General features: G+C 38.9%; 1 protein-coding gene across 3 annotated transcripts in view; it reads right to left on the bottom strand.

Moving 5' to 3' along the window:
• The window catches only part of DNAJB14 (DnaJ heat shock protein family (Hsp40) member B14), a 45,378-nt gene extending 32,536 nt beyond the window's left edge, over positions 1-12,842 (bottom strand). For 2 of the 3 annotated variants that reach the window (XR_002481725.1, XM_008053924.1), the window contains exon 1: positions 12,662-12,842. Coding sequence is in view for 2 of the 3 variants with exons in the window: in XM_008053924.1 (XP_008052115.1) it covers positions 12,662-12,794 (133 nt within the window). In the remaining variant the exon portion in view is untranslated. The remainder of the gene's footprint in view (positions 1-12,661) is intronic. The other variant, XM_008053925.2, reaches the window with a different exon arrangement.

Genomic DNA, 12,842 nt, shown 5'->3' with positions numbered 1-12,842 from the left:
AAAAAAAAAAAAAAAAAAAAAAAAAAAAAGATTCACAAATGTTAATAGCAGCATTATTCATAATGACAAAAAAGTGGAAAAAGCCAAATATCTATCAACTGGTAAATGAATGAACAAAATGTGATACACCCAGGAAATGAAGTATTTTCAAAAATAAAAATAAATGAAGTCTGATATATGCTACAATACAGATAGACCTTGAAAACATTATGCTAAGTGCAAGAGGCCAGTCACAAAAGACATACTACAGTGTGCAAAGAAAACAAATACACATTTTAAGAAAGGAAAACTATTAAAATTGTAATATTCAATATATAACAATAACAAAATATGAATACAAGTCATGTTTACAAGTGGTGCTCAGCCGGGTTCGGTGGCTCAGCCTGTAATCCCGCGCCTTTGGGAGGCTGAGGTGAGTGGATTGCCTGAGCCCACAGGTTCGAGACCCGCCTGGGCAGCGAGACCTCATCTATACAGTAAATCAAAAAATCAGCCGGGCGTGGTAGCGCATGCCTGTAATTCCGGCTACTCGGAAGGCTGAGGTGGAAGGATCGCCGGAGCCCAGCAGGTCGAGGCTGCGGTGGCCGGGAGCGGCCACTGCACTCCAGTCTGGGCGACAGAGTGAGACTTCAACTCAAAAAAAAAAACAAAACAAAAACAAGTGGTGCTCAAAGTGGTTACAATCAGTTTCCAGACACTTCTGATTACAAAGAACTAAAAATAATACATAGATAACAGTGCTTAAAATGTGTATACATTTTTTGGCACCCCCTGCTATATGGTTCCATTTATATAAAATGTGCTGAATAGGCAAATCTACAGAGATAGAAAGTAGATGAGTCCTTGCCAAAGGCAGGAGTAGAGGTGGGGGTAGAATTAAAGAGAAATGAGGAATGACTGCTAATGAGTATGGGGTGTCTTTTTGACCTGAGGAAATATTCTAAAATTGATAGTTGTAACAGTTGTACAATTCTGAATACACTAAAAACCCACCAAATGGTATACTTTAAATGAGGAAATGGTATGGTATGTGAATTGAAACTCAATAAAGCTGATGTGTGTGTGTGTGTGTGTGTGTGTGTGTGTGTGTGTGTGTGTGTGTATTCCCAACTGGGCTCGGTGGCTCAGCCTATAATCTCAGCACTTTAGGAGGCCTAGGTGAGTGGACCGCCTGAGCCCGTGGGTTCAAGACCTGCCCAGACAACTTCGTGAGACTTCGTCTTTACAATAAATAAAAAATTAGCTGGACGTGGTAGCGCGCGCCTGTAGTTCTGGCTACTTGGAAGACTGAGGCAGAAGGATCACCAGAGCCCAGCAGGTGGACACTGGGGTGGCCGTGAGCGTGCCACTGCACTCCAGCCTGGGTGACGGAGTGAGACGCCAACTCAAAAATAAAATAAGGCCGGGCTCGGTGACTCAGCCTGTAATTCCGCGCTTTGGGAGGCCGAAGTGAGCGGACTGCCTGAACCCGTGGGTATGAGACGCACCTGGGCAACTTGGTGAGACTTCATGTCTACAGTAAAAATCAAAAAATTAGCCAGGTGTGGTAGCGCGTGCCTGTAGTTCCAGCTACTTGGAAGGCTGAGGCGGAAGGATCGCTGGAGCCCAGCAGGTTGAGGCTGCGGTAGCCGGGAGCGGCCACTGCACTCCAGTCTGGGCGACAGAGTGAGACTCCAACTCAAAAAAAATTAATTAATAATAATAAAATAAAGTCCCAGCAGGACTGCTGGCAAATTTGCAAACATATAGATGTTTATTATTTACATTTTATTTGTACAAGAGAACTTCTATCCACTGTACCTTTTCACCAGCTAATACATTTAAAAGGTCATCAAAGAACATAAGAAATTCAGTTTTTATAATAATCTAGTTGTTGATGGCACAAAGGCACTTAGGTAGTAATCCATCAGTTATTCATAAGAAATATATGTCAATTTTCAACTGTAGTTTATCAGTATTTAATGTAATCACAATGGAAACCAGCATGGTTTCAGGGGTATTGCTTCACAACATTAAAACATGAAACATTTTGTGGGAATTCTGTGACAGCATCTTAAATTTTATGTCTCAGCCAGGAGGATTACTAAAGCCCAAGAAATAGCAAGACTTCACCTCTACAAAAGAAGTTAAACAATTAGATGGGCATGATAGTGCCTACCTATAGTCCCCACTGTTCTGGAGGCCAGGGCAAAAGGATCACCTGAGCCCAGGAGGTTAAGACTGTGGTGAGCTTTGATTGTGCCACTGCATCCAACCTAGGCAACAGAGTGAGACCCTTGATTTAAAAAAATATATTTTTTAAGTCTCTCTGAATTCCATCATAAAATCAGAAAACACTGCATGTACAAAATCCCCAAATACAAGAAGGTAGGGACAAAGCACCAACCACTACAAGACCTGTGTGGGTATTAGCATCTGTGTAAGATTAAGCAGAATATAATAATTGGGCATTTGCCAGCTTACAGACAACAATAAAAATAAAATAAAATAAAAATAGGGACTCTTTATGAAGCACAGTAGGCAAGACTGAGAAAAGTATGTAAAAAGGAATGAATTTTGGCCACTAAAATGGCACATGAGTGTAAGGGTCCACAATAAGGCCTTAAGAGCACAGAACACTCTGGTCACTACAAACTCTCAAAATGAATCAAAGCTTTCTTTCAGAATAAAGCCACACCAAGGAGAAACTGCTGGGGAAAGGGCCCAAACTGAAAAGGACAGAGAAAATAGAAAAAAAGAAGAGAAACTCCAAATAAAAGTAGGGAAAGAGAAAGGAATGAGATCTCATATAGCAAGGTGACATATTCTTAAACATTACACAAAAACAGGAGAAGGATCTCTGTATGTTTTAAAAGGCTAAGTTAATATTACATAAAAATGAGTAAAAGATAATGACAAAAACTGATACAAAATTATTATAAGAAAAAAGAGAATAAATATAATATAAATCTGTGAAGACAATGAATACACACCACAAATAGCAACAAAACAGAGGAATACTGTAACATACTACCTAAAAAAAGCTGAAAAGACTTTAAGAAATGAAACATGATATAAAAGAACAACAGGTATCAGAATTATAACCTCAGAAATTATCAAGATTTTAAGAGCTAAAACTCAAGAAAGAATACAAAATTTTTCAAGATCAATTTTAAAAGACTAAACGAGAAAAAACAAAGATACATAAACACAACAGATAATGGCGTAAGAGAAAGAGAATATAGAAAAGAGACAAAAAAATTCAAGAGAAAATGGCAAAATAAAGATAGTTAAAGAAGATCCAACATATACACAATAGGAGTCCTGAAGAAAAATAAAGCAAGGGAATAGAACAAATATAACAAAGTTTTCTAACATAAAAATAAAAACATCTAAACATATATGATAAAGGTCAAATCATACCTAATACTGCCCTAAAATGACCAACACCAAGACATATTCTAGTAAAATTAACTGAGTATCTAGGCAAAAAGAGCAAATGACTTATAAAGGAAAGAAAATTAGACAGTCATCAGACTTTGCTAATCAGTAACACTTGCACAAAACAATGAAGTAACATAGATAACCAAGGGGGGAAAAAAGTGAGCAAAGGACTTTGTATCCACCAAACTAACTTCAAGCAATAAGGAAGGCCACAGATTTAACTGTTTTCAACATTCTAGAACTTAGGGAACTTAGTTCCCACAAGCCCCTCCTATGAATCTACTAGAAAATGAGCTTCAGGAATCCAAAACAGTAGCATATACATTGACATAAGAACTGGTAGTAAGCATTAAATGTATAGTTAGTTACCTGTAGAACTAAGAATAATGATGATGCAATGACAGTATGTTCTGACACTGTAGACCCAGTTCAAATATTTTTAAAATGGTGGGCTTTCTCTGTCTTTCAATAATAGAAAAATTATTGAACTTCCCTTTGCTCCCTTTTGGCATTTGGGGCCGGCAGGGCCTGTGAGGCCTGAACCAAGGAAGCTGATTGAGACCAAAAAGACAGTCATAGCCAAAAAAATGGCTGAGTCAATAGGGTCTGTACCAATGGGGGTCAAGGATGCAATTCATTACAAAAAACGGAAAATGAACAAATAAGTGAGAGCCACATTCTCTTTATCAGGGAACATGATTACAAATATGAAAATTGAGAAGGCTAAAATAAACCCTATGGTATTTGACTTAAAATGGAAGTGTGTGAATATACTGGATGTGTATGTATCTCACAAATATCAAAATTTATGTAGATCAAATTACCATAGATGTTTGTATGCCCACATACAAACACATATTAACACACAAATATACACACATACATATATTACACGCATTCATGCATACATATATTTTCTAGCTCTGTCTACTGAGAAGACCAGAAGTAATGACACTTCTATAAGGAATGTGCTTATTTAGTGTCTATATCTAGTTTCTAAATACCACTGTCCACTAAAAAGAATCAGTAGTTCTTGGAGAAACAGCTGATTCCTAGAGCAAAGTGAAATACGAGACATTTTTTGTATGTAAGAAATTAAAAGAATGATGAGAACATATCAAAAAGACTCACGAGCCAGCTTGAAGGGAGACCCACATGACTAAATCTGAGTACCAAAATAAATGATGACTGTGACAGATTAAATAGGAACCCATGAATCCATATAGATAAATAAGGTTGAATGCCAACTAATAAACATAAGAGGAATGATGGAATGATGGAATTAGAAAACTACCATTTGGCAACTATCAGAAATTTATTCAGGAAAGAATCATCAATGGATGTTACAAGAAGATGGCAAAAGTTTGTTGAGAAACAGGCAAAACTGTGTAAATACACATTTTTAAAGTATTTACCCACAAAATATGTATTAATTACAAAGAGAAAAAGAGTAACTTTATAGGGACAAACCTGGCAATCACCAATGTAACTAAATGATCAAAGTAACCTCACCAGAAAGGATCAAATCAACATCATATATTTCCTGACAATGTTACACTAAGAACAGACAATATCACTTATACAGTATTCTATGACAAAATACCAGTAAATCCAAACTGCGAAAAATCTGGTAAAATAATTGGCCTATACTCATCACAAATACCAAAGTCAATAAAGAAAAAAAAAAAACCAATGTCTAGAGAATAAAACATTATGCCAAATAAATGAAACATGTACCCTTTTTGCCACAAGGGCCATAATTGAGAAAATAGGCAAAACTTGAATAAGGTAAAAGCATTAATTGTATAAATTTGATGGTAATACTTTGGTTATGTAAGAGAGTATTCTTATCTCAGAAAATACATTGAATTATATAGAGATAATGGGACATCACGTCTACAACTACTCTTAATTCGTTCAGGAAAAAAAAAAAAAAACAATAGAAAAAGAATAAATTGGCCAGGTGTGGTTGCTCACGCCTATAATCCTAGCACTTTGGGAGGCCAAGGTAGGAGGATTATTTTAGCCCAGGAATTTGAGAGCAGTCAAGGCAACATAGAAAGACCATATCTCTACAAAATATCAAAAAATTATTTGGGTATGGTGGCATGCACCTGTATTTCCATCTCCTTGGGAGGCTGACACAAAATGATCACCTGAGTCCAGACACACACTCTAGACCCCAACTAAAAAAAAAGAATAAATTGTGTGTGTGTGTGTGTGTGTGTGTGTGTGTGTGTGTGTGTGTGTGTGTTGTGTGTGTCTGTGTTTGGACAGAGAGAAAGACACAGAGAAAGAGGTAGCAGGAATGGAGAGAGGAAGGGCATGATAAAGCAAAGGTAGTAAAATTTATAACAAATAAGTGAATGAAATGCATGTAGGAGTTATGTTATTCTTTGAATTAAGTTTGAATGATTTTTGTACTTGTATAAGTTTGTATTATTCTTGAAACTTTTCTATAATTTTGAAATTATTTCAAAATTTTTTTTAAAATGGAAGAATGGGAAGAGTACAGTCATCCCTAGATATCTACAGAGGATTGGTTCTAGGACCTCCCAAGAATACCAAAATCTACAGATGCTCAAGCCCATTCCACAGAACTTATGTACATCTCCCCATATACTTTAAATCGTCTCTAAATTACTTGTGATACCCAATACAATGTAAATGCCATGTAAATAGTTATTATACTGCATTGGTTTTATTTCTATTCGTTTTTACTATTATATTGTTATTTTTTATTGTTTTTCTTCCCTGACTACTTCATTTCATAATTGGTTGAATCTGAAAATATGGAACCCATGGATACAGAGTGCTGCCTGTATATACAGAGAAAATGTAGCTGTTTTCAGTAATTACATTGGTGGGGTTGTACTGATATTACTCCGTAACTATTGTGTACATAATACAGCACGAAGCAAATAAGTAATCATGACCTGTTCTACAATTTCTCATGTCTTTGAGAACCACAATTCCCACTAAGAAGAAAAGGAGATAGAAATATAAGTAGAAAAGTTTAAGCAAAAACCCTGAAGTGCTTAACTTGAATTGGAAGTAACAGTATAAACGTCTAGGTTGTTTCATCATCAAAGAAAAAAACATAGCATAGTTCTCAATAATGAAAAAGCCCAGAAACAGTAAACAATATAGTGGCCACAGCATCCCTAGTGCTCAGATAGTGATGCTGAAACACCATTTTGCACTAAAAGAAACCAGACTTACTAGAGACATTATTCATTTCATGTCTAGCACAGAAAATGTACAAGGGGTGCCTGAAACATTCTGTTATACCAAAGAGCAAAGATGTGCCTATAGGATTCAGGAACTAATTAATATCAAGGGGCTCTCATTGGCCAAAAACCTAAAAGAAATAACAATTTGCTGCTTTTTGGAGAATGAAAGGGAACCAGCTAGCTGCTTTTCTTGGAAACTGGTAAAAGCAATCAAGCATTTATCACGCTTTTCCGATATGAACTGCACCACTGCATAACCATAAGACGGGTAGAGGGGGAAGTGCTCATAAAGATTATTTCAGCAAATAAATGAAAAAACTACTTTTTAAAAATGGTGAAACCAGACCAGGCACAGTCGCTCACGTTTGTAATCCAAGCACTTTGGAAGGCTGAGATAAGAGGACTGCATGAGCCCAAGATTTCAAGACCAGTTGAGGCAACATAGTGAGACCTCATTCCTCCCTCCTTCAAAAAAAAATTGTGGAGCCAGATATGAAAGTGGTTATATATGTTATCATTTACTAGGGTCCACAAAAAACCTATGCATGCTAATTAGAAGTTATCTGTACGTTCCCCCTTTAATTCTTAGCACAAATATGTCCTCCCATTGTTCTTCTGGACATCTTCCATGTTAATAGCTAGATTTTAGATATTGCTAAGGCAGATTCATATAGTTGTTTTGGATTTTCAGCAGTTATTATGACACTGAAAATGTCTATACAATTTGATGTGCAGAAACTCTGCCTAATAATACCTGTGTTTGTACATGAGCTCACATTAACTATTCTGGCTCCATCAAGTGAGAATGTAGACAAGTTATACTACTTCTAGGCCTCAAAAATCTAGTTTTATAATCTTAAAAATAGAATCAAGGTTTCTAGTATTAATAATCACTGGAACCAATGTGTAAGAAGACAATAATTCAGCCTAACTACTGCCAGAATTTAGAACACATTTGATTTTTCTGATTTACTAAATGCCTTAGCTAACACATGGAGGGATCTCTTTTACAATAATGTGCAGTATTATAAACACTACTTGGTATAGCACTTAGAAATTAGAGTACATTTACTTTTTTTCTGAGTCAGAGTCTCACTATGTCACCCAGCCTGGAGTGCAGTGGCACACTCACAGCTGCTGCAACCTTGACCTGCTGGGCTCAGGTGATCCTTCCACCTCAGTCTTCCAAGTAGTTGGAACTAAAGGAATGCGCCATCATGCTGGCTAATTTTTTTATTTCTTGTAGAGATGAGGTTTCGCCAAGTTGCCCAGGCTGGTCTCGAACCCTGGGCTTAGGCAATCCCCTCACCTCTGCCTCCCAAACTGCTGATATTACAGGTGTGAGCCACCATGCCTGGTTTACTTTTGGTTTTGAAACTATCCAATCTTATTTTATGCATTTACCTTCCACACTTACTACTTTACTTGGAGTTTAAACATAATCTGCATTTAATTAAGTATATTCCATACTAAGACCAGTGAAAAAAATTAACATTGTATTAAAAATGTTTATTTGGAAATCTAAAAGTGAAGAACTGAGATATGTTTTATTTCACATTTCCATTGCATAGCCATTATACATCCATCATTAACTGAAGCTAATATCAGAACACATAATTGGAAAAACAATGGATTTTTTTCGTCTCCTACTCACAAACTAAAAGTAGCTGTTATTTATGTGATTATAAAAGCAATGTATGTTCAGCTCATTAAAAACAAATATCATTTTATATCAATAAATATAGGTCCAGGCCATTGCTTTGCTAAGCTGTGGTTTGACTACAGTCACCATGTTTCCTGGTCTTGGCACCCTCCCCTACCTTAGGAAGGTGTATCTTCTTTCTCTCTTAGAGTTCCTGACCTCTAAGGAGTTATTAATCTAGGAGAGAGATAGCTACATACGTACACGTGCTTTGATATCTTATAGCAGGGGTCCTCAAACTTTTAAAACAGGGGGCCAGTTCACTGTCCCTCAGATCGTTGGGGGGCGGACTATAATTTAAAAAACCATTTGCATTAGCACTGAGCGCTATTTGCGTTATCACTGTGATGCAACCCCCCTAGAAACCATCCCCAACCAACTAACCAACTTCAAAAAAAAAAAAGGCTCTCCTAACTTCAAAAAAAAAAGGCTCTCCTAACTTCAGAAAAAAAAGGCTCTCCTAACTTCAAAAAAAAAAAAAAAAGGCGCCCCCTATCTGCAAAAAAAAAAAAAACATAGACCTCCTAACTTCAGGAAAAAAAAGGCCCCCCTTAACCGCAAAAAAAAAAAAAAGGCCCTACTAACTGCAAAATTAAAAAAAAAATAGACCTCCTAACTTAAAAAAAAAAAAAATCCTAACTTGTTCGGTGCTCAGGCAGCAGCAGGCTCTGAAACTCATCCGATCTCACCGGAGACTGAGAGGAGGAGGGGAGAGACAGAGAGAAGGAGGGGAGTCGGAGAGTGCGACGCACATTCCACACATGCGCACTGAGGGCCGGGACAAGTCGGCTGCTAGGCAGGACGGGCAGCAGCGGCAAGAAAACCTGGTGGGCCGGATAAATGTCCTCGGTGGGCCGCATGTGGCCGCGGGCCGTAGTTTGAGGACCCCTGTCTTACAGTATCCTTTAGTAGATGGAGTCAAGCATGACAGAAGCAGGGCAGACTTGTAAATTTGGGTGGGTTTTAAGAATTCTTAAAGCCTCACACTTGTTAAATGGAGATGATACAAAAATTGAGTGCTGTTAAATGCTTTACCTGCATTAACCCACTGTCTCCATTTTACAGATTAAAAAGCCAAAGACTAGAAAGATTCTCTACCTTGCCCAAGAACAAGATTACAAGCTAGTAGGTGGGGAGCCAGGTTTCAAAAGCCAAATTCTGTCTAGACTGCCTATCACTTAAGGTTAAAACTGTCCCTTTAGAACTAGATAATAACAAAATGAAATCCTGTATTCATCCAGTAGGAGAGGATTAAAAAATAATTAACTCCTGGCAATGACCTGTTGAACATGACAGCAAAAGCATAAGCAACAATGAAAATAGATAAATGACACTACAACAAACCTAAAAACTTCTGTGCATCAATGACATAATCAACAAAGTGAAAAGGCAACCTACAGAATGGGAGAAAATATTTGCAAGTCATATATCTGATAAGGGGTTAATAAAAAACAAATACCTGGGGGTTCTTTGGTGTGTGTGGTTTTTTTTTGAGTTGGGGTCTCACTCTCGAGCAGGCTGGAGTGTAGTGGTGCATGGCTCAGCTCACCACAGCCTCAACCTCCTGGGTTCAGGCAATTGTCTTACCTCCAGTCTTTCAAGTAGCTGGGATTATAGGTGTGTTCCACCACACCTAATTTTTTTATTTGTAGAGACAAGGTCTTACTATGTTGCCCAGGCTAGTCTCAAACTCCTAGTCTCAAGTGATCCTCCCACCTCAGCCTCCCAAAGTGCTGGGATTACAGGTGTGAGCCATCCTGTCCACAAGGATTTGAATGGACATTTCTGCAAAGATGACATATAACATATGAAGAGATGCTCAACATCACCAATCATCAGAGAAATGTTAATCAAAACCACAGTATCATCTCTCACACACTAGACTGGCTACTATCAAAACAAAAAACAGAAAAGTGTCCACAAGGATGCTGAGAAAGTGTAACCCCTGTACATTGTTTATGGAAATGTAAATTGGTGCCGCTGCTATGAAAAACAGTACAGAGATTCCTCAAAAATTAAAAATAGAATTACCATATGACTTAGCAATCTCACTTCTGGGTATCTAAAAGAATTGAAAGCAGGAGCTTTGCACACCCTTGTTCAGAGTAGCATTATTCACAATAGCCAAGAAGTTGAAGGAACCCAAATGTCTACTGATAGATGAAAGAATAAACAAAATGTGGTATGTATATATACACATGGACTATTATTCAGCATTTTAAAAAAGGAAATCCTGTCACATGCTACAGTATGGCATAAACTGGAGATTATTATGCTAAATGAATTAAGCCAGTCATACAAAGACAGATACTATATGTTTCTACTTCTATGCAATATCTATAAAGTAGTCCAATGCATAGAAACAGAAAGCAGAATGAAAATAGGGAGTTGTTTCACTGGTACAGAGTTTCAGTGTTGTGGGATGAAAAAGTTGTGAAGATCCCTTGCTTCAGAATGTGAAATAATGGGGGGAGCCCCCCAAAATGGAATGCATTTATAAAAAATAGCATATTTATGCTCACATGTCTAAACTTCAGTCACTGTCAAAGTACTCTTCATTTGATACAATATATTTACCAAGATGCTTTTTTCACTACTCAAAACAGTTTTTGAACGCCTCAATTTGGATGCCTTTTAGTGCTTCTGTCGTTTTTTGTTTCATCTCTTTGACATCAGCAAAACATTTTCCTCCGAGGACTATTTTATCCAAAGAGACAAACAAACAAAAAGGCTGCTCTGTGCAAGGTCAGGTGAATAGGGAGGGTGGGGCATGGGGGTCATGCCATTTCTGGTCAAAAACTGCTGAACGTTCAGCGCAGTGTGGGCAGGTAAGCTCGTAAATCACCTATCATGAAATGGGCAAATGCGTCCAAAGAATCTCCAAAAAGAAAACCACTGAAACCTAACACAGTCTCTCACAACAATGCTAGCTGGTACACTAATGGCCATGGGTTCCTAGAATACTCACCCGGAGAAGGAAGCCTGTACTACAAGGGGCCCACCCTCCAAAAGATAATTCTGGGCTTTTTTGGGATCCCTCCTCGTACTTAACACTACTAAACTGTACACTTAAAAATGGTTAGGATGGTAAATTTTATGTTTTTTGCCATAATTTTTAAAAAGTATGAACTCCTTTGTTTTCTTTCACTTCCTTTTCCTGTCCTCTCAAGTATACCTGAGATGGCGTAATGGAAAGGATAGAAAAACAAATAGCACAAGGTCTTCAACAAAGCAGAAAAAAGGTTTAAAAAACAACAAAACATGTCACCCATGTTATGAATTTATCAGTAATTATCTTCTTAACCCGAAAATAACTTGAATCTCAAGTGAAACTGTATCCTTCAGACAAGGCAATACAGTGCAATGGTTACAGGACTTTTAGAGTCTGAAAGCTCCACCTACTTGTCTGACTTGCTACTAATTGTTGTGTGACCTTGGGTAAGGCATTTTCATTCATTCGTTCTTTCATTCATCCAAAAGTCTATTTCGATATGGGTATACCTGGTCAAATGAATCCCATACCTCTACAAAGCATTGTTCTGAAGAATAAATAAGTCATATAAAACATTCAACACAACTCTTGACACTTTGGGAGTGCTCAATAAATACTGACTATTATTACTTTGAAGCCTAGAGAGTAGGACAAAAAACAAGGTGAATTCAACTAAAGGAAATCCAGTACCCTACTCCTTAAAGATTTTCTTAATTTTTCGATAATTATGGTGCTATCAAAAGAGATACTATTTAGCAAATCATCACTGACTCTTGATCATTGTCGCCAAATGTGTGCTCCTCTCTTCCAAAGGAACTCTCTTTTCCAGGGAAAAGCAATGTCATCTCAGGTATTCGATGTTTGCTTTGGAACAATTTTCTACAGAACCCGGAGATGGTGGAACCTGAAATGAACCACTAAAGTTCCCTCCCACTTCAACAGGGGCTTAGACCTCATCTAGGGGGTGAGAATACGGAGGGAGGGGCCACATCATCAAACACCCAGATATAAAGCCCCACGGTGGTAAGCCGCGACCAGACAAGCTCCTCCGGGGAAAACGAGAGCTGGACACGCACGACCGCGGAACCGGGAGCCGGCGGGCCGGCAGGCGCAGAGAAGTCTCGGGCAGCCCATCCCGAGGCCTGGGCGGGGGCTGGGCGGGGGTGTGTCGGGCAGCTCCTCCCGGGGACCCGCGGCCGGCTCAGGCAAGCCCGGGGCCCTGTGAGCTCCCAACAGGGGCGAGGGTGGGAGCGGGGCGGCGACGCCGGGGTCTGGGGACCTGGCCGGGAGGGAAGGGACGCCGGGTCTCACCGCGGGCCGAGGGCAGTGGGTAGAGCTTCTCGGCCTTCTGCAGGAAGCGCTGGGCCTTCTCGCGGTTGCCGGCGTTCAGGGCCTCCCGGGCGATCTCGACACATTTCTCCGCCTCATCCCGGTTCCCCTCCATAGCTAGCGCCTCCTTCCGTTTCCTCCGGCCGCTCAGCTACCAGGGGCG

Source organism: Carlito syrichta, unplaced genomic scaffold, assembly GCF_000164805.1.
Source record: "Carlito syrichta isolate Samal-C Ts95f unplaced genomic scaffold, Tarsius_syrichta-2.0.1 Scaffold288870, whole genome shotgun sequence".
Classification (NCBI taxonomy): Eukaryota; Metazoa; Chordata; class Mammalia; order Primates; family Tarsiidae; genus Carlito; species Carlito syrichta.
This window is presented reverse-complemented; position numbering and strand designations above follow the sequence as displayed.